This window comes from Amphiura filiformis, chromosome 12, assembly GCF_039555335.1.
Source record: "Amphiura filiformis chromosome 12, Afil_fr2py, whole genome shotgun sequence".
NCBI lineage: Eukaryota > Metazoa > Echinodermata > Ophiuroidea > Amphilepidida > Amphiuridae > Amphiura > Amphiura filiformis.
The window spans coordinates 5,931,664-5,955,483 of NC_092639.1; the positions used below are offsets into that span (position 1 = coordinate 5,931,664).

General features: G+C 37.6%; 2 protein-coding genes across 2 annotated transcripts; both read left to right on the top strand.

Annotated features, from left to right (window-relative positions):
- Nucleotides 1-6,666: 6,666 nt before the first annotated feature.
- Nucleotides 6,667-13,256, top strand: LOC140165707 (uncharacterized). The gene is made up of 4 exons (XM_072189016.1): nt 6,667-6,937; nt 7,655-7,886; nt 9,004-9,156; nt 11,451-13,256. Exons 2-4 carry the CDS (start codon nt 7,713-7,715, stop codon nt 11,685-11,687), a joined length of 564 nt encoding a protein of 187 aa, XP_072045117.1. The 5' UTR covers nt 6,667-6,937; nt 7,655-7,712; the 3' UTR covers nt 11,688-13,256.
- A 250-nt stretch (nt 13,257-13,506) lies between these two features.
- Nucleotides 13,507-20,035, top strand: LOC140165708 (proline-rich transmembrane protein 1-like). The gene is made up of 4 exons (XM_072189017.1): nt 13,507-14,057; nt 17,463-17,551; nt 18,101-18,259; nt 18,425-20,035. Exons 1-4 carry the CDS (start codon nt 14,051-14,053, stop codon nt 18,644-18,646), a joined length of 477 nt encoding a protein of 158 aa, XP_072045118.1. The 5' UTR covers nt 13,507-14,050; the 3' UTR covers nt 18,647-20,035.
- The last annotated feature ends 3,785 nt before the right edge of the window (nt 20,036-23,820 follow it).

Below are 23,820 nucleotides of genomic sequence, written 5' to 3' on the forward strand. Positions count from 1 at the left end.
AATTGACAAGGACAACTCCTTTTGTCAAAATTGTTTTCACCTATTGCTCAGTATGTTAATTAATCCGATTAATTACGTAATTTCGCCAGCGTATGATATATCAGTACTAATATGTAGGCCCAAGGAGGTTAGATATAGAAAGAAGAGGAAATAGATTACGTATCGCATATTGGTCCTTTGTGCCTATTAGAGTTTCCGCCAAGGGGAGGAAGAAAAAGGAAGGGGGAGGAGAGAGAGGGAGAGGGAGACCGATGGAGTCACAGGGCTCTAAATTACATAGGCGTAGATCGGGGGGATAAATGTCACAATATTTTGCCAGGGGGATGGTCAATATAATCACCCCCCAATATTGACGCCTGTGTATTGGTTTGTGTCGAAATTAACCTCATATTTGGCCATTTTATAGCCACAGAATGCCATTTTTAGCGCTTTGCGCGAATTTATTCCACTTTTGTCCCATATTTCACCAGTTTAGTTTCAATTCAGCATCGAAGTGGTTACGTAATTCTCTTGGTTACCGGATCACGCTATTTTGATATCCTTCGAGTACCATATACTTTGTGTGGTGATTGTTTCGATCGTAGTTCATTACTCTGGCGCGTGATCCCGTTGGCATAGTAACATTACGTAACTTCGATACTGAATAGGCCTATGCTAAAATTTTCGCGCGCATTTGTACCATAAGGTTCACTGTACTGGGTACTTAAAAAAAATCCTAACCTAACCTAAAACATAACTTTAACCCTTAGATTGGAGCTCTACTAGAAGTAAAAATATAGATAGTGAACGAATTTAGTATTTCTATATCTATGTGAGAATGGTACAATAGAGGCCCTGCATGAAATTATTGATTGGCTCCAAACAAAGGTTTTCAACCGGTGTCCTTCACCGTAGTTATGGCGGAGTGCAGTCCATTCAATCAAATGTTGTCATCAACCTATTTGATCGTAGTGCAGGATTATGTGTGTGAGACGAACTGTCACGGTAGATTGCAATCATGCTTTTGTTGAATGCATTTGAGTAGTCCGCCATATTTACGGGCTGATACGTCGCATGCAAGGCCTCTATATGACATGATGAACATAGTCATTGATGCATCAGTTTTAAAATAGACTAAGCGGTTACCCATATTTGGCGGTTCTCGGCTGGGCGCGATTACCAGGCTGATGGTGACATGCCCATATGACAATTTTTACTAATTTGACCTCAGATGACCCCAGGGTGACATTGGATGACCCCAAAATGACCTAAACTTATAAGTCTAAATGTTGACTGTACCTACCAAGTTTCATGCCCATATATGAGCTTTTACTAATTTGACCTCAGATGACCCGTGATGACCTTGGATGACCCCAAAATGACCTTCAAAAAATGCTGCTTTAAATGTTGACTGTACCTACCAAGTTTCATGCCCATACGACACTTTTTAGTAATTTGACCTTAGATGACCCCTGGGAGGGGACCTCGTGGTCGGATGACTTAACGAACATAGACATCTTCTTGCCAGGACAGAACTACACCCACCCACCGAGTTTGAGCCCCGTAGGACCTAGTTTCATGCCCATATGACAGTTTGTAGTCATTTGACCTCAAATGACCCCTGGGAGGGGGCCCCGGGGTCGGATGACTTAACGAACATAAACTTCTTCTTGCCAGGACAGAGCTACACCCACCCACCGAGTTTGAGCCCCGTACGACCTACGACGGCCTCACATTAGCAGTCACAGACAAAACCTAAATCTACAGAATATATCCATTACTCGTCGATACTCGAAAGAGCTCAAAATAAATAACTTAGAAAATTTTCTTGATGTCCTTTAACATGTTTTCATAGTTAACCATCGTTAGCCATGGATATCTATCATGAGAACTGACCGGTGACTAAGTCCGATTTATTGGGACGTTTATCGGCAGTCAACGAGTAATGCGTCGATACTCGAAAGAGCTCAAAATAAATAACTTAGAAAATTTTCTTGATGTCCTTTAACATGTTTTCATAGTTAACCATCGTTAGCCATGGAAATCTATCATGAGAACTGACCGGTGACTAAGTCCGATTTATTGGGACGTTTATCGGCAGTCAACGAGTAATGTATTTGCATTATACAATGAAAGATTGTGTGCAAGAACACATGCACAGCGCGCGAAAAGTTTGAGTCACCAGCCCTTAATAATTCTATACCCCCTATTTTGGGTGTTGAAAAATTATAACCCCTATAATTGGTCTAAAATTCTATGACCCCCACTCCCCAGTATATTCATGACCCCCTTCCAAAGAAAAAATGACAGCCCCTTATAATTTAAATTTAAATTAGGGTTAGGATTAGGGGTAGGTTTATAAACGGTGAGGATTAGGGTTAGGGTTATAATTGGGGTTGCTTAGGGTTAGGGTTATACTTGTGCGCAGGGTCTACCAGAATTATTCCAATACCCATGAATAGTCCTGTAACTATCACTAAATAGAATTAAATTAATTAAACTATGATCAGTCTTACCTTGTTAGTACTAGCTAGTATTTCTCATTCAAGATCACCATGATTACAAAAACAGCAAATGGGTGATAACCATGATAACAATAAAATGTACTGGTACCATTAACTGTACACATTTATAAACATTTATCATACCGTCCACGATGCACTGACCAATTCATCTAACACTGAAACCTTTTGGAAATGCAGTTTTAACTTGTTGTAGGGCATAAGGTTGTGCAATAGAAATGATTTACAATATTACTTGTATACCCTGACCAATTGACCCCTTAACTCTCTCCACGCGGGTGTCGACTGCAGACGACAAGTTTCATTTTTTTTTTTTTTTTTTCATAATTGTTTATTTTCATTACCATATTTGGAAGCAGCATTAAATATGCATTAAAATGAGTACAAACAAGCCTGGTATTGGTTCAGTGGTTCTTAAGATAGGACTTGATATTTTGAAAAAATATCTCAAAACTAGAACTTTTTATGTTGAAGCCTATGGCTAGCATGCAGAGCATTAAGGGGTTAAACAGCTCAAATGTTACAGTCCATGACATATATACTACATCAAATGTAATGTGGCACCACATTAGTGCTTTCCGCACGCACAGTATAATACCCAGTGGACTCGGAGGTATCATGAACAGGTTCTTGCACTTCTTTTACAGTTTCCAATTACTATAGACTTTTAAAGGCTTTTATACTATTTTCCCCAACTTCATAAACAAACAAAAAAAAAAAAGGTAGGGAAAACAAATGAATTCATGTCCCGCATTCATGTAGGCCTATTCCATTTGCAAGCTATTTTTGTGTTGCGCATAATCAAAATCAAAATCAAAAGATAAGCCAGAGCCTAAGGGAACGTTCATAAATACCTTGGTGGGGGGGGCTGGAAAATTTGTAGGGGGTCAAAAAGTTTTGACCTTCCAAAAGGGGGGTCAAAAAGTTTTGACATGGCAAAAGGGGGGGTCAAGAAAGTTTTGACACCCATAAAGGGGGGGTCTAAAAAGTTAAATACAAAATTTGTGCGCGATAAAGCCTTTTTCATCTCGATCATAGGCATAAATAGAGTAAAATACAAAATGTTTCCGCGCTACACGCGCACATCAAGTGCGGCATTTTTAAAGCTCTGGTATATGTATGTAAAGCAACTGCAATTGTTTTTCGTCTGTGTCCAAAAATTTTATTTCCCCCCCACAACAAGAAAGCTGGATACACCCCTGATACATCCATGCAATAACTGTTGAGACCTTATTTGAAAGCAGTTTATTTATATTTTATGATGTCCTGACAATTTAGGCCTATTATAGACATAAGGCCTGTAAGAGTGACACTGATAAATGATAAATTTATTGCAGATCTGTTTGCTTGAATTTGTAACAAGGTTGAAACTGTATAAGTTTAATCCAAAATAAAGCATTACCTATAGTGGAAACAAGAGCGGAGTATTTTAAGTACTAGTATACCTTCATTATGTGTGTGTGTGTGTGGGGGGGGGGGGGGTAAAAAGTTTGGGTGTATACAAAAGGGGGGGTCAAAAAGTTTTCAGTTCATAAAGAGGGGGGGGGTCTAAAAGTTTAACATACAGACAAAGGGGGGTCAAAAAGTTTTGACATACCGAAATCAAAATTTTCCAGCCCCCCTACCAAAGTATTTATGAACGTTCCCTAATACTAGTACTTTTAATAGTAAACATAATATTAAACCCATAAATTTATACTACAATTACTGTTAAGGAGTGCCTTTAACACACCTGCATGGTTCATATCAAAAATCAAACTTCTATTTAAAAAACCTATATAAATATGCCATTACTGCTTCTGTCTTTCTAATTTAGAGTGTACACCAATCACTGTCACTATTATTCAAGTTTTTGCAATAACCTTTCAATTCCCACTGAGCCCTTCCAAAATCATATTAGCCATCAATCCTCTCATACACACATTCCCTGGGCTTGGATGACGAACAGATGATAATTGCATTTTGAGAACAGGGTAGGAGTTTTGTGTACCCATTATTGTCGAAGGTTATTCAATGAATATACAAATATATTGGGGTTCAAGAACTGTGCCCTGATAGATGAGCAAAAGAACATGTGCAATTTCACTTTGTTGTAGTTCGCAACACAAACTTAAAATAACAGGCAAAACAGACACATCATTTATCGGTATGACATTTTCGTATTGGTGCTGCCCTATCTATCTACCTATTGTGCAGAGCTACTACGGTATGGGTTCCTCGTACTAACTAACGGGCAAAACAGACACATCATTTATCGGTATGACATTTTCGTATTGGTGCTGCCCTATCTATCTACCTATTGTGCAGAGCTACTACGGTATGGGTTCCTCGTACTAACTTTGTTGCCAGCGGAAGAAAACAGGAAGATTACAGTGGTTTGTTGCCAGCGGAAGAACCCGACCGATTACAATACCTAGCTGGGGGGTGTAAACCCCCAGCTAGGTAATGAAACATGTCTTCCAAAAATTAGAATGCATAAAATGAAATTAGTCTTAGTACAAGTCTTTGGGCTTGATTGTCACAGCATACGAAAAACACCCTAAAAACGCATGTTTTTGGCCCTTATTTCCAAAAATTGACCAAAAATATGACTTTTATTGCCTGTTAGGACTAACTAAAGGATTAGGATTTAGCTATGTTTCATTTGGCAAAACTTGATAATATTTTTCAATAAAAAATTAGTGCTGTATTTTTCTGGAATAGGGAGTAGGCACGGTATGCAAAGGTATGGTTTAGCAAATTAGCTTCTTGGAACTGTTTGTCAAAAATGCTAACTCAACACTCTACTAAAACAAAAAAATGTTTTTGGCTGTCGTGTATGTAGAACTCTCAAGAGAAATGTTTTTGAAAATTGAAATAACTTAAAAATGGTTCTTTTTTTGGTTTTTCACCATGTATGTGTGTCATCGATGTATGTGTGTCAAGGCACGTTTATGCAAAGGTAAGGTTTAGCAAATAAACTTCTTGGAAATGTTTGTCAAAAATGCTAACTTAATACTCTTAGAAAAAAGGTTTTTGGTTATCATGTATGTAAAACCCTCAAGAGAAATGTTTTGAAAATTGAAATAACTTAAAAATGGTTATTTTTGGTTTTTCCAAAACAATTTTAATATTTTGTCAAAAAAGCTAATTCAATACACTTAGAAAAAACAAACAAACAAACAAACAAACAAACAAACAAGACTGAATTTTGGTTGTCATATATATAGAACCCTCCGGGGCAGGGGGGGGGAAGGGCAGAGGGTACTTCGATATTTTTGGACGGGGGCGTGAGGCTCCAGACTTGAAACCCTTACCCATTTCCAAGGGCCCCATTTCTAAGGATTTTCTCAAAATATAGACCCATGTCTAAGGATTTCTTTTGAAATATAGACCCATTTTCCCCGAAAAGATCGAGATTACTCGATATGCTCATGGAAAAGAGGTTTATGTCAAAACAGACCCATGTCTAAGGATTTTTCCAGCAAAAGATAGGGACCCATGGAGTCTAAACACATTTCTCACCACTTTATTGACAAAAGGTCTGTAACACGATTTTCTTAAAACGTGTTTGTAAAATTTTAATAACATTATGTTATAAAAGTTTTGTGTTTGCTCTGCTGGGTGTTTGACATGTTCGCAACATAGTATAAAATGTAGGTAGTTCTTAACATATATAGTATATCAAAATAAAAGACTAGAAAACAAGCAGCAAAAATATCTTATTTCTTCCTTCATCGATATACTTGCTCCTATAATTTCAAAGTTTTTACAATCATGGTTTGGACTGAAGCTTTTTAAAACACCCATGAACTATTTTATTTGGTTGTGTACGAACCGAGGTAGGCCTACAAATTCATGTAATTTCATTAGGTCAAGTTCATGGTGATCAACAGATCAAATGTCATATAGTGGCACAACCCATTTCTACCATAAAGGCAATGTATTAACGATGTACACAGTAATAACCAGCAATATGATGCTACGTGTACCGACCAACGACAACTTCAATTTACCTCGCTCTCAATAATTAGAAGCAATGACCAACCGGAGAAGAATCTAGTGCTCTGCGCCCTTTAAATACCTCCGTACATCTACTCGTAATATTACACCGACTCTACATGCGCGTGTCAACTTTAACATGAAAAATACACTTGCAAATTGAATTACGCCATAGGATGAGGCAGATGTTACGTCGCCTAAGTTTATCATTTAGTCTGTCGGAAGACGTTCTCTGGTATGTGTGTTTACATGACTGGTATTTATGGGCGATGACGACAGAGGTCAATCGGTTGATGATGATGATGATGAAGATGCAGGCATCTATATATGATGTGAATCTGTCGTGATGATGAGGATGTTTTATGTCTTTCCGTGCAAGAAAACTTTCACTTAAAACCTCTATATTTAGAGAGCGTGCATCCCAGCTTCATGTTAGAAACGTGTGCATAAATTCGGTGAGTGTTTATTAAATAAGTATTAATTATTTTTCAAAAATAATTTACATATTATGAAGTACACTGATGTTCGTTGATATAGTGGAGTTAGTGTATTTCCATCAGGCCTTTAATATCAATCTAAATTATTTATAGTCATGTATGTTATTTTTCAAGAGTATGGCGTTGCTATGGTTATAAAGATATTTACATAAAGGGTTCTCTGCTCGTTCTTTTAATCATCATTAAATAAAGCATTGTATTCAAGAAAATATTGGGCTATTCCAGAAAATAGATGCACACCCCCTATAGAGGAGTTCGTATTTCCAGACTTTTTGTTCAAGCGTGATTGTTGGAAATCCAGACTAGTCTTTTAAATTGTCCAAAGGCGAAAAATCCAGGAGAAAAATAGTCCAAAGTCAGAAATCCTGAATTTGAGAGCTCATTTTACATGTTTTAGATATTTCCGTGATTTTTCCTTCATTTAATTGGATTTCCAAGCTTTGGGGGCGCAGAAGCCCCCGCACTTTGTTAAAAAAACATGTAAAATCAGCCGTTTTTTGGCGATTTTAGCCACTAAGCTCCTCAAAAGCCCCTCTGAGCCCCCCTCCCCCGCAGGAACAGATCCTGGACACGCCGGTGAATTATGTTGTTCATATATCACATGTTCAGATTTTTTTTTATAATTATTTACTGAAACAGTTTTTTTGCTTTGCTTCAATATGTTCGTTTTAAAAGATTCCACAGTATAGTTAGAAGTGAATGCCAATCCACAAAAAGTAGGCCATCACCCGGTATGGCGAGTCGAGATCGCCTATCCCCAGAGGGCGCCAAACCCGAGCGACCAGCAAGCTTCACAACATTCACATGGTACACAGATGAGATCCCAGATGAGGACGCACCTAAAACACCACCTCCTCCCTATCGACCAGCATCAGAATATGGCACAGAGTCTACACGAGAACCTACGGTAAGAAAAACAAATCGCCTAATTTACATGATTATTTCACGAGGTATGCCAGTGAGTCATTGCCACTCATAATTTCCGACGTGTAGGAACTTTCTTCTTAGTTACAAGTCATTTGCAAGCTAAGACTTCGCCCTTGACGTTGATATAAGCATCATGCCACAACAGTATTTTCTAATTGTCGCAGAGGGCGCTTTTTACTTGCACAATTGTTTGAGACAGACTGTATGTTCGAGATTTCCTATATTAACATGATTAAGGGGAGTAATTTGAGACCAGTTTCGATGAAATCGGGCCATTTTTAAATTTGACCTCTGTGTACAAAATGGTGTATGAAATGTTTGACATTTGATCTATCCGACCTTATAACTCCTGAACTAAGCACCGTAGAAAAATATGACACATGACTTTTTTTATTTCCTGTGTTGAGATGAACAATTATTCGAGATACATTACAACATGATGGGACTATTTTTACGTTTTTACCCCACTGTGACTTTCGACCCCTCGTGTGAACAACAGGGGCATAGAAAAAAATGGAACCAATCAAATTGTTATCATTTCAGGTTCAAGGATTCCAAAAAACATTGGTTCCACTAATGTCGGAAAATAAAATCCCAAACCCATAGCACCCTGTACTAGATATCTAGTGGTTCAATACCACTAATTCTCTATAAAACAGTTTTTAATGGAGAAAATATGTAATTTCAAGCACGATTTTCTCATACACTTATTTTCAATTAAGAGTAGAAGGTTGAATCCCCAAATGACAAGAATTTCAACATTATGATAACCTGAGACTTTTTTTGTTTTAAAACCACAATTTTACAGTGCGCCCTCTAAATAGGAGCACACCGGCTTTGTGGGAAAATCGATATGCAGCGGATGAAGGGGGGGGCTTTTCATAAAACTGAAAAAATAATGGTAGAAAACTTGGCATTCGTGCATGTTACTCTGAAATTTGCACTTTTTTGTCCATGCACCTTCGTATTTTCAGTGATGTTTAAGCACTTTTTTCAGATGCCATGCAAGAAAATAGTCCCTCTCTTTTTGTCAAGCACTGCCCAGCTCTAATTTGTGGTTTTTAACCTACTGTTTATCTTGTTTTGTTTGTCTACAGACATCATCAATTCCTCCAGCCCAACAAGTAATCCTGAGAACCCCGTCAACATACCCCAAAGAGGACGCCAAGGATTGGCTTTGTTTTTCCATATTCAATATGCTGCTTTGTTGTTTACCGCTGGGGCTTATTGCAATCATCAAATCACTGGACGTAAGTATACTCATGCCTCCATTTAAAGCTTTATTGTAACATTTCCATTAAAATAGATTACTGTCAGACTTTTACTGTCAGATATGTCCCCATTAAATTTGGAGCCAACTGAGGTCAAGAATAGAAAATTGGAATTTACTACCAGCGCCGGTCGTGCTACGGTACAGTCCTTTGATATGTGTATATGACCGTGGCACGCCATGTACGTACCCTGGGTTACGTACTGTGTTATAAACATTGCGTACGCGTTCGACTAATAATTATTTCCTAAAGTACATTGCAATCGTGTAAAAAAACTGAATTTCAAAAAATATTGAGGGCGTCCTCCTCAGCAAGTGTCACAATATGGCTTTAAGCGCATCACAAGTGTCATTCTTGTTCCCTCGTATGGCGTCTTACGAAAGATCTAATGATACGCAGCCGAGTGCGAGTGTCCGATTATACACAAGTGAGTATGTGTGCGCGACATGAAAGGGATTCAATCATGTTACAGTGGTTCATCAGAACTTATAGTCGGACGCGACTTGTTAAGGTTAAATACAATTGATTTTCAAGGCTTGATTCCAGAGGGGCGTAGGTTAATAATGGAAACAGCCATGCAGAAAAGAATGAACTCACGCGTACAATAGTGTATCAATCTGACGGATAAACCGCGGCTCGTGAGTCATCCTATATGTTGCAGGGATAGGGAAGGGGCGACCATGATAGGACCATATGGGCTGATGGGGGGGTGATTGTGGGCAGCCGTTTTCGGCAATTTTCCTTTGGATTTTCTAAATTTTAAATTTTTAAAATGATCCTGGATGATATCTGTCGTGAAATAAATCAATGCTTCTATAGGCTATTATAGGCCTAGTATGCCTATTTATACCCTGATTATGCAATATATAGGCCTACAACAATAACTACAACAACAGTAACAAAACCAACAACCAATATTTTGTTAATCTAATTTGTAAAAATATATTCATAGGCCGCGCCTATTAGACTAGAAGAGCCTAAAAATTCCTGAATTATATAATGAAAAAAAACGGGCAAAAACAATCAATCGCTGCAGTCAGAAAGAAAGAAACGAACAAGAAAAAAGAAAAAAGTGAGAGAAAAATAAAATAAAATAGATGGAATGGACCACATAGGGACTCGAACAAAGTTTTCCAGCTCAAAACTATATAGTCGAACGCGAGTCCTGCGCGCTAACCGATTGAGCTACTGAGTGACCTGTGAAATCGATTGATCTCAAACTGACTATAGTATTATATGGAATAGTGCATAGCAGGCTCTTATGATAAACAATCTCATCACCGCTGTAAATGTCGGAGGTATCGATGGCGAAAAACCTCGATTTTTGCAAAAGTAGCTTAAATTTAGAGTGAAATTCAAATGGTAAAGGAATCGACATACTTTTGAGAAATAATGTAGGCAGTTAGAAATCAAAATTAACGTTCCACAATCCAGATATCGATAATGTAACATAACAGTGTTTTGTGGTACAAGATTCTCGAAAATTGTTCCCAAAAACGGGCTAATAAAATTTAATCGGTAATTTAATTTGTAGTACAATACAAAAAAGGAGAAAACAATCACTCGGCGTGGTTTTATACGGAGCGAATATTTGAAAGAAAATGCATGGAACGTGTTTTTGATCTTGTGAGCATGGTGCGTAAAAATGATTTAAACGAAGGATTTTCAAACGGATTCTAAAAATTTGTACAAACACACAAAAATAATGTTAAGATACATCCATGCACCAACATTTGACTCACTGCGATATTTGATTGCTGAGAAAACGCGGTTTTAGAGAACAACTTTATACGTCTTTTATACGTTTTTTATACGTTTCTTCGTGTAACCTTAAACGGTGACGAACAACGGTGAAACATGATTGAATCCCTTTCAACAACGTAAATAAACTAAAAACCAATCGAATTCACCTGATTATTTCATGAGAGAATGCCAGTGAGTCAATGCCACTCAACATTTCCGACGTGTAGGACCTTTGTTCTTAGTTACCAGACTTCAATCACCTAAGACTATGACTTCTATCTCACATGGCGCAAGATTCTATCTCACATGGCGCTAATTCCATCCTGATTGGAGTTAGCCTATCCAAAACACCTGCAAAGGCTGGAAGGGACAATAAGACAATTCTATAGGAAGGCTTGTTGAAAAGTATTTCGTATTACCTTTTCCGACTTTAACAGCGCATGTGTATCGCTCATAGGGTGCTGTCCTTTTTATCTGAGACCAACCCCACTTGAATTTGTAATTATTATCACTATTAATTTTCGTTACAGGTACGCGCCCGCAATGCAGGCGAAGATTACAAAGGAGCTCATAGGATGTCCAAATCAGCGTGGCAATGGAATATAGCATCTTTAATTGCTGGCATCGCTATGTATGTCATAGTTATTATAATAATGGTGTGCTTCTTCTTGGTTGGACCAGGTGGAGGGAAGACATTAAAGGCGGCGAAATCCGGAACAATAGATGTGATTGGCGGCAATGATGATGGTGATTATTCGTGGGGATAATGTAGTGAGACAAATATCAATATTTACTAAAATATGACAAAGTGTAAACAATTATTTGAAATTCGCACTGCTGAAAAAGTGAAATTCCACTCTATTGATGACATACAGAAGCTTCAACCATTTCTTATCACTTGCAGAGTGTGTGAGCATAATAGTACGCCACGTCCCCCAAATGCAAATAAATGGTAGATTTGTGCAGAAACTTTACATTTGAAAAAGTAAGTTAAGGGATCGGAAAGAGACGTTTGCACAGTATTTTTGTGAGCTGAGAGCACATCAGACACCAAATTGAATTCTGAATACGAGGAATGTCCTTCTGATATCAAATAATTTAGATTTTTTGAAATTACTAATTAGAACAGTATAAACATTTCACTGCTATAATATCAGTAACGTCCGCTCCGTTGACGAATAAAATAATGCAAAAGCTTGATCACTACTCGCGCTCGGCGAATATCATTCGGCACACTGCCGTTATCATAAATGATATGATCCGCCAGGCTTTTCAACGTGCAATTTTCACTTTGAGAAAGAAAGACATTAGTTAATATCAATTGATCTTTTCGGCAGATCCCCCTTATTGTAACATTTCCATAAAAAGAGAAGTATTTCTTTTCCATAAAATGTTAGCTTTTACTGTCAGATATGTCCCCTTTTAATTTTGAACTGTGCAACTGAGTTAAAGCAAAGGAAATTAGAATTTACTACCAAGGCCGATGAGGCCAATGCGCAATACTCCGTCGGTCGTGCTACGGTACGGTCCTTCGATATGTGTATGACCGTCCCGAACGTTATGTGCGTACGGTGTTATCAACATCGCGTAAGCGTTCGACCAATATTTTCATCGTAATAATACACCTTGTTCAGACGGTTTTAAAACCACCTAATGTCTTGATTTTGCAGGGTAGGCCTATGTTAGTTGACTAAAGTACATTACAATCGTGTAAGAAATAGAATTTTTAAAACTATCGAGGGCGTCCTTCTCAGCAAATGTTACATTATGACTTTAAGCCTTTGCAGTTAAACCTATGTCGTCATGCCAATGTGCACATCACTGCTGCGCACTTCACGGCTTTGAAATGCGCAGTAACACATCGCGTGCGTTACGCCAAATGACAATATCTTAAGTCTACCCGCAAAGGCTTGTGGGATTTACAGAAAAGGTCAATATCTAGGAGGTAGAACCTGTAACGCATAACATTTATCACGTCGCTAGGATATTTATTGAATTATATTTAACAGTGAACACATTATGTGATGCGATCAACTGAACAAAATCAGCCGGAACTCGGAAATATTGATTTTGAGATATAACCAAACAAAGGAAATATTTCCTTTTGTTTCTTTGTGTTTTGGTAACTCTTTAATTGCTCATATCTTTGTAACTGGTTGTTCAATTTCAATGGGGTTTTCTGCGAAATCCAGCTTTGTAAATGTTTTTTTACTATTCTATAAAAAACTGAAAAATTAATATTTCCGAGTTCCGACTGATTTTGCTTGATCGCATCACATATTATTATTGTGATACTTATCATGTCGTTGTTTCCAATATTTATATAAATTATTAATAATGCATTGTATTATATTGTATCTAAGTTTGAGAAAACAATAAAGGTAGAATATTTCAAATAATGTTTTGATAAATTAGCTTGTATGAGGGTGTAGGGATATCATCATCATCGTCGCAGTTATTATCATTCTCGTGAGATGTGCATTCAAATGGATTAATTATTATTATTATTATTATTATTATTATTATTATTACCACCATAGTGATGCCATTGTTTCATCTGAATCTGAAACTGAAACTTTTACGATGAGGTGTTCGTGAAGTGTTCGTCAGTGGATAAATATGTCGAAATAAGAAGTTCTAAAAAATGCTTCATTTCTTTCACGAGAAAAAAGCTGAATTGAAACTCCAATCTTTAACAACGAGTGATAAATTTGCGACTAATCAACTGGATTGTTCTTTCTTAAGGCACAAGAAAGAGTGTATCTCATTGGTCAATTCTCGAGCGCTCCATGTAAGCTCCTGAAGTATATGATTATCAGTTTGAATTCCAATTGAATTATATAGATAAGAAAATGTAAATACCACAAAGACCAAAGTCCACGAACCAGTAAGTTCTGCAAACAAAATTATTTCGTCATAAAACCAAAGTTGTTATTATGTTGAAATCCTCTGCGCAATCGTCATAATATATCATATCTGATTAATAACCATTAATGTACATGAGTGCAAAGACAATTACCACTATATAGCGATCTACGTGTGACAGAGCCAGAAGAACAGGGAAAACATTACTGGCGAGAAGCAACAATAATCTCAATCGATTGAAAAGATACACAAAGCAACAGGAACAATGTCAGGTAAGATAAAATATTGGAACAAACTGGATACATACAAAACCTGTGTTGTTTTGTTTGTAAAACTGAAATGTTTTATTACTATCGGCTTCAATATTTTGTCATAGTTTCTCAATATGAATTAACATGTTCCAACCAAATACACAATGTAATGACGAATGCATACTACATGTATAATTATTTCTAAAAACTTGATCGTTACAAAGGCTAATAACATACATTTAATTTTTTAAATACTTCTATCGTGTCTACTCTGCTCAACTATACAATTGACATTAATCATGGTCAGGGGAGTAATCTTTTACTAACTGTGCCATTCACCCACACCAGGCACACAAACAAACTCGTCAGTTAACTTAATATCATTGCTGTTCAACAATCTGATAATTTAGGATAATTCTGAAATATACATTTTGTTAATTGGACTTTGTTTTCTCATATGACACCTTGGTCGTGAAAATCGAACAAGAATTGACCAAGATATGCGCCTCCAAACCCTCACACCCCAAAATCAAAAGTTGCAATTTCAAGATTTTCAATGGGAACGCTTCGTTGTATAACACAAAAGCACCACGGGTCAATCAATAAAGAACACAATGTAACAGGCACAATTCAATCGTTAAAATTGCAACTTTTGATTTTGGGCTTTGAGGGTTTGGAGGCGCATATCTTGGTCAATACTTGCTCGATTTTCACGAACAAGGTGTCAAATGAGAAAGCAAAGTCCAATTAGCAAAATATATATTTCAAAATAATCCAAATTCATCAGGTTGTTGAACAGCGAGGATGAATATAACTGACGACTTTCTATTTGTGCCTGGAGTATACCATTACCTTGCTAATTACCTAGGTGGGTTTACACCCACCTAGGTATTGGAATTCAGTCGTTTTCTTCCGCTGGCAAACTGGCTGGCAACAGAAACTCATCTATCAGGGCACAGTTCTTGAACCCCAATATATTTGTATATTCATTGAATAACCTTTGACAAATTTGGGTACAAAAAAACTCATTAATCATGGAAGTATACTATATAGTGAGCAAGGTCAGAACAGAGATCAAAAGTAGAATCAGACATGCAGCTGGAAGTTGATTCCCAATTGGGTAATAAAACCACCCCTTGCTGCAACCCACTCACAACTCTAATTTCACTGACCTCCAAGCAGGTGATGTCAGCCACTTACTCCGATTTCACCATTCAGAAGTTCACTGTTGTTGTGGATATTATAATGTGCATATGATGAGCATTGATCATGTTGATTACCTAGCTGGGGGATTTCCAACCCCCCCCCCCCGAGCTAGGTACTGTTTTGCTATCCGATCTTTCTTACCTAGCTGGTGGGTTTAGGCTACAACCCCCGAGCTACAGGTTGAGTCAAAAAGAAGTGAACTCATGTTTGAGGGGCTGTAACTAAAGATCTGTAAGGAATCTGCAATAAATGAGAATATCATTGAAAAGAGCAAACTCTACACGTCTAAATAAAAAAAGAATTGTTGCAATTGCTCACAACAAACTAAAGTTATACTCATTTGAATACAACCACCCATTTTTGTAGCTGCACACGGCTGATTGATTTTCATCCATTTTAATTTCGACGAATCAACAAAGTGCTAACAGGATTTATTGTTGAAATGACAACTTCTGCTTTTAATTAATATTCAACAAACAATGCATATGTTTTAGGGATAGCAATTCAAGTGTTTACGAACGATCCGGCAGAAACTTGATGTTGGGTAAAGAATTGCGAATTGAGCTGATCATTGGGTCTTGCTGTAACGCATGTCTAACTCTAGCAATGTTCACTTGTGATATAGCAGTTCGTGGTCTGCCTGAAGCTTTCAGCTGTCTGTTTCTTAGTGTCCCATGCACATTGAGCTTGTTTACATTCTTATATACTGCTCCCTTATAATTATGGAATCCGATAAGCTGTGGGAAATTGGAGACAAAAAGACGCTGAACTTCAGTGGGACCCTTGGTTTCATGATACTTCGTCGGCAGAAAAGTGAGCTCCCATACGGTAAATTGTGGTGCCATTATAATGTTTCATTATAATGTAGTGCATTGAGGTAAAATTCATATTGAAAAGAACCGTTTAACATGTAGGAATTATTGATCAAAATCACACCTGCCACGTAACTTTATTTGCATTTTAGAATATCGCGCCTTGCCAATCAATAAAATAGGTACTTGGGAAGTGAAACCGTGTGCAGCTACAAAAATAGGTGGTTGTATTCAAATGAGTATAACTTGCGTTTGCTGTGACCAATTGCAACAATTCTTTTTTTAAGTTAAACGTGTAGAATTTGTTCTTTCCAATGATATGTTCATTTTTAGCAGATTCCTTACAGATCTCTAGTTACAGTCCCTCAAACATGAGTTTACTTCTTTTTGACTCAGCCTGTATACTGTTTTGCTATCCGATCTTTCTTCTTCTTCTTTCTGACAATAACTTCAAATACAATCATGTCACTTGCACCACAGACCCTAGAAAGTTCTATGGTCTGTGCTTGCACATATGTATCGGCTATATCCAGTGGCCATAGGGTCTAAACAGAATTGAGGTCAAAGGCCATTAAGAGGGCATTTCCAGTATTTAACCAAATACCTTCAAAATGCTTCTTCTGTCACATATCATATATAGTACAATGATGTCATTTGCATATATGCATCGGCTATACCACACGCCTATACCTTGCATACAGAATTGGGGTCAAAGGTCATTAAGGGGTAAAATCTTACAATTGTATTATCTGGATATCTGTAAGGGGTATGGGGCTCAAACTCGGTGACGACAAATCTCATGACCAGGGGAACGTTTTGCAGGGGTCAGGTCAAAGGTCATGCAGAGGTGAAATTTTAGAAATGCATTTCCTGTACATCTGTAAGGAGTACGGGGCTCAAACTTGGTGACAACAAACTTAATGACCAGGGGAACATTTTGGAACACTTTGCAGGGGTCGGTCAAAGGTTATCTGGGGTTAAATCTTAGAATTCACTTTCTGGATACCTGTAAGGGGTATGGGGCTCAAATTCAGTGACAACAAATCTCATGACCAGGGGAACATTTTGCAGGGGTCAGGTCAAAGGTCATATAGAGGTCAAATCTTAAAACGTCTTTTCTAGACATCTGTAAGGGGTACGGGACTCAAACTCGGTGACAACAAACTTGATGACCACGGAAACATTTTTGAACATTTTGCAGGGGTCAGGTCAAAGGTCATCTGGGGTCAAATTTTAAAATTACTTTTTCTGGACATCCGTAAGGAGAAAGGGACTCAAACTCGGTGACATAGACACCTATACACATTGCTAGTTATAATAAATTCAATTTCGGGAGCATAAAGGATTCAAGGGTACTGACGTGGGCAAAATGCAATCTGATTGCAACTTGTTTTATGGTACTTTTCAGAAAAGAAGCAAAATTCACCACCACCATCCTACCCTCCGCCAGCCTACAACTACTCAACCGCCGCATATACAGCGACAACGTATGAACCGGTAAGGCGACCAAGTAAATATATTATGTCTGCAGGAAAATATAACGATGACAATAATTGTGTGCACAATCGGTTATTTGCACAGTTTTCGAAAGGTAGTGAAAGTTACAATCAGTGATTGGTAATACAGAATGCCCCATTATCATGATTATAGGTCATGTGTATTGCACCTGGCTACATGACAACATGGTTGTGTTTAAGGCAGAACTAACGTAATATTTAATCATTTATTCTCATTCTTAAAACTCTCCTTATTCTAAAAATGAATGAACGAAACTTGTTTGCAACTTCAGTTGCGAGTACTGTGATTGCGGGAGAGTATTACGCCCTACATCTCTACACCTATACTACACGCCTCGACAAACGTGTTCCCCGACGACGCGGTCACTGATGTCTATCACCTCATAGACGACATTCAGGAACCAATGAAATTTAACGCTTACAAGCTAAACCACACCCACTGACTAAGAATGCATGTTACTATGCCATTTTGAAATGGGACCATTTTGGTTCATTATATTAATGTATTTTCTTTTCTTTCCTTTTCAAGGGTCAAGTACTTCCAAATGAAGGAGCGCCTGGACAGACGGTCATCTTTCGTCAACCTCATGCACAACCTCCTCCCAATGACTACATAGTTTTTGCTATCGTGGTTACCGCGTGCTGTTGTCTACCATTTGGTATCGTCGGGATTGTGAAAGCCCTTGACGTAAGTCAGTCGCAAACTATATTCTAAAATTTAAGGGGAGGGGGGCAATTTTGGCAAATCACTCCCATTCACATTCAACATGTAGAATACAACTAAGTCTATATAAGCTAAGCTTAAACAAATCATTTGTAGAGTAACGTATAAATTATTCTCTTTTATTACTAGGCGAGGAATAAATACGACATAGGTGACTACGCAGCCGCAGAGTCATCGTCACGTGCTGCAAGGTCATGGTCGATAGCGGGCGTTGTTTGCGGTGTCTTCTGGATGATGATTCCCATCGTGTTTTGGTTGGTGTGGGTGTTTGCGATTCGACCCGATGTATTTGATTCTCTTATGAACGCTGTTGAAGATGGATCAATAAGAACAACAGACACATATTATTAGAATCGAACATTAACCTGGAATTATATATAAGCATGGTTCATTAACAGCAATTTCCATTGTACCATGTCAAAACATTGCAGTATTTCATTGCAGCGTTGAAAGGAACTGTTTTCAATACACATTGCGGTGCATTCCACTGTGATTTGCAATCTCACAGAGTTGAGTTTTCAGAAGCAGTAAAACGTTCATTGAACATGTTGATAGTTTCTGAACCTTTTAATTTTTGTTTCTTGATGATGTTATTCCGATTGAGGATGACACTGAGCGGTGTTTTGTTAAGTTGTTACTATACATTGGTTCGCCTCAACTTTGGTATTGACATAGGGTGCGTATTCGCTGGCCGCACTACCGAATCACGCACGTAATGTTAATCTCGCAGAGCGTACCCGCACAAAGGCGGTTTGTGGGCACGCTTGCAGTGCACTCGCGAAAAAACGTATGAACTTGAGGTGAACCAAAGAATAGGTATAATATTTTTCTTCTTCTTTTGCTAATGCGATTCTTCCCGCAAACTGATGAGCACCAGATCACTATAATCAACCCCTGCGATTACTCGAATATAAAATGCTCCTTAATCATCCCTCAAAACAGACCCTAAATGGTTAACATGATGGTACAAATTTGCCACCCTAAATGGTATTATTGTTAACATTGAATACCCTAAATAACTTGACTAAATAATGTAACCATCACATTTTTTACCTCTAGATGGCGTATAATCACTTTTTGTTTAGATATCAGTTTGGTAAAAAAAGACTATTAAAGCACTAGGTGTCTCCGACTAGGACCTTGTGACGATTTAAAATTATTTTCACTAAATTTAAAGTCTTATTTTAACACAATTCTTAGAAAAAACGGTAGCGTTTCAAAAGTGACAAATTTGGATATTTCCTCATTCAAGGCGATTTCAGCTACCTATTGTTACGGGTTCAATCCAGCTTGACAGATTAACGCTGACTCACTGTGGGAAAGTCAATTATGTAATTTTTTGTCACTTTTGAAAAGCTCTCTTTTATATTGAAATTGCCATAAGTTGGGAAACACAATCGTATTGTGCCGAATGAGGTATCAAATTACACAGAACAAAATTCTCCATAATTTATATACCGACCACTTTATTTAATAATTAAGTTTTAGTGTCTTTAAGAAATGGCTTTTGTTTTAAGTGTTTGGATACTTTTTATGCGCAATATAGTTGCAATTGTACATAGACCTAAGTTTGGGTTTTTCACTGTCTATCACTTGAGTGTTTTGGCATTCTGATGGATAGACATTGCTCGACTGGTAATATTTATACGTCATAGCACGTAAGTTTTATGTTTTTATTTTTGGTAACGGGTAAGTGATCTCGCCTATGCAATGAATTTTGTTGTTGAATAAATAATAAAATACAAAAAAAAAAAAAAAAAACTCAAAAAAAAATCCATGTATGTTTTGCAATATTGTATTGTATATTTTATTTCATGTCTTTTTACATCAATAAAAGGTCAGACCTTAAGGGTTCTGACAATCAAAAACATATGGGAGTATGACGTCATATCTCATAGGATTAGTTGAAAGAAACAAAAAATATTAATCTTATCACCAATATAATTATAATTGGTAGCTGAGCGGAACGGGCTCCGACTCATAATCGGAAGGTTGCGGGTTCGAGCCCGGCGAGCACTTTATCTCGATTACTCCTCTCCACCCAGGTGTATGTATAAATGGGTACCGGCATTCTTAAATGCTGGGAAGGTAACAGACTCGCTGTAGAGGAGGTGTAGCGATCCCCCTATAGCAACATTACCGTCATACTGCAGTTACTGTCCGTTTTCCTATACACAATACACAGTGCTCTCACCATTGACGCGTGACCCCTACAAATGATCTACGTTGGAAGAATGGGCTAGTTGGCTAGTTAACATCACTGTGTGAAAAATAACCAGTCAATATGTTAGGTATTCTCCAAACTTCTAGCAAATATATTTCTCTAACATGACCTAAAATTACAGCTAGGTTAGATGTTCAGAAATAGTCGCACTTTTGTAAAATATGAGTGAGGGCAAGGCATAGCTAGCCAACTCCCCGTGTTAATTGAATGGAGATTTGACCGAAAATATTGGTATCGGACCGCTCACTTCTGAAGGATGCCACAAAAAACGGTACAAGCTACATTTTAACTATTCTCTGGCAATCATCATGATGAGTTTCTGATATAGTATGCCGAAATTGGGTACTGTAGGTGATTGACAAATGGTCGCACTTTTCTGATAAATAAGTGACAGTGAACATGAAATATCAGCGCCCATAAACCCAAGTTAGTAGCTAGTTAGTGGAGGCCGTCACGTGACTGATTATTGATTATTGAAGTGCCTTATTAATAGATACGCACGATTTAGGGCAAGAAAAACAAACCGGGATACTTTTGGAGATCATCATCATCATCATCATCATCATCATCATCATCATCATCATCATCGACATCATCATCATCATCACTTTCTACATTTTTTTTTTTTTTTTTTAGGGCCTACCGTTTTAATAAGATTTTTTTCTTGAAATGCATGTAACTATAATTATTGTTTAGAGCGTGATGAAATAAAACATCACGATTTTCATCACAAAACAAAGTAATAGGCCTACAAAGGAAATACATTTTTCAAGAGTGATTGAATAAAACATCACGATTTTCATCACGGAACAAAGTAATACATAAGACATTGTTTGTTTGATTGCAATCAACCGCGACAGTTCGTCTCACACACATAACAATGCACTGCGATCAAATAATAATAATAATAATAATAATGGAGCGTATTTATAACGCGCAAAAATCATCAAAAAGATCTCAGGGCGCGAAAACAAAAAGAACCAAAGGACACACAGTGAAACACAAAAACCTTAGGAATCAGGGAAAGCATGTTGGAAAAAATGAGTTTTAGACTACATTTGAATTGAGCAAGAGAAGTGATATTGCGGATGTTGTTGGGAAGGGAATTCCAAGCTACATGGGCAGCATAACGAAAGGAACGCATACCGGCAGATGATAAATTAACACGCGGGGTCCTGAGTAGCTTTTCAGATGATGAACGGAGGGAGCGTTGAGGAACATAAGTACAGAGAACCGCGGAGAGGTAAGACGGAAGGGTACCCTCAAAGTGCCGGTATGCAAACACACATAATTTAAACTGAATCCGGAATTTTATGGGTAGCCAATGAAGCTCATAAAGTATGGGGGTGATGTGATCATATTTACGTTTTTTAACAATGAGCCGGGCGGCAGAGTTTTGGATCCTCTGGAGGCGGAGAATTTGATCAGAAGTGATAGGTTGATGACAACATTTGATTGAATGGACTGCACTGCGCCATGATTACGTGCACCGGTTCAAATCCTTTGTTTGGAGCCAATCAATAATTTCACGTACAGCCTCTATGCAAATTAGAGTTTACACACGCTGCAGCTGGGGTAATCGACCGAAGCTTGTTGCCGTTAGTGATCGAATGCATGAGCTTATTTGCTTTACTGAATCGATTTACTGGATTAATTTCCTGTTAACTGGGTTTAATGCCACAAAGGTCGAATCGCCTTTGCCATGGACCATGACTGCATCATGCATGGAGTAGTCTGGCCCAATCGCCAATGAAAGAGAGATGGGCATGCACTCCGATCACTGTTTATACAGGATCGTTTCCTGTACCTTTACTTATAATTATTGAATTAAAAAATTAATACAGTCACAGTATAAATGATGAATGTTTTGACGTTTTCATAATTTCCGAGCAATTTATGAATATATATCCGAAAGCGTCGGTAGGTATCGGCAACTCGATCTTAATTGTAGGCCTACCACCAGTTACGTTAATTTTTTTGATTCGGTTAATTTTATTTAAACATCCCTGATAACCTTAAAAAATACAATGTGCCCCCTAAAAACATATTTTCCAGCATTACTGATTGCTGAGGTTACACATAAACAGCATACCGTAAAACCTGGTCTACAAGCATATAGAGTGTTTTTGATGAAAGCTAAATTAATACGAAACAGCCGTAAATATGCCAATACAATATCGGTCTTACAATAGTACTTGTTTGTGTATGCTTGTATCAGTAATTTATTTGCTCAAACTCCACAGTGTTATAATTTTGTCGATGGATGGCGCTTGGATTAATTTAGCTTTCATCAAAGGCACTTTGTATGCTTGAAGCTGTAGACGAGGTTTTACGGTATTTGACATACTAACATGTTAATGTTATAATACACCAAAAAAGATATGTATGTATTTGACAAACCTAATGTTGCTCAATTTATACAAGTATATACACCCATAACAACCATCTCTCTGCTTTTGGATGCAGCAATAATACACACTCAACACCCCCGTGTTCATCGGACGTGAGATTGTTTTCAGGTCACACACAAATTATATATTATTTTTTACCTAGAGGAAATAAGGCAATTCATTTTTCCAAGGTATTGACTGCACTAAACGAACCTTATATAAATTAATTATGAGGGTTGCTTACATGCCTAGTACTGAGGAAAAACATGGTTGCCCTATTTCCTTCATGAACCATCCAGAACTTGACTTATTATATCACATACAAAAATTTCGAAGATTGTTTTAGTAACAAATCCTGTGATACTCACAATAACCATTGATAACAGGCAGTAACAGAATTAAGGTATCAGTATATCCTAGGCAAAGACAGATATGTCATAATTATTAGAACTAGCAGTCAATTTGTTAGCTCGGGTCAAGCAATAAAGACAAGGTGATCCAAAATCCAAACGAAGATGCAAATTCAAAAGAAGCAGTTTGCTCCATTGGATGCCCTATTGATTTGTACACAAAGCGTTCTCAAACAAGAGAACTAGCGCCGTGCTTTCCGTTGATTGGAACATTAAAGTGCTACTTTTGATTTCCGTTCTTGTTTTGGGGTGTTAAATCTGAACTAAAGGATACACGCTGATACAGGTACTGGCTGCTGGTTTTAATTCTGACATATTTGTCTTTGTTTAGGATACAGGGGTGAACATAACTGGTTCTTTTGTAGTCTGTAGTTACACTTTACCATCTTGATTGTTCATGGCCTCCTCAGAATGACTAGTGGTATCAGGGTACAGAGGATGATTTAAGGAAGCCCCATCATGCACTGCAAATGTGTTATCACCAGAGTTTCAACTGCCACT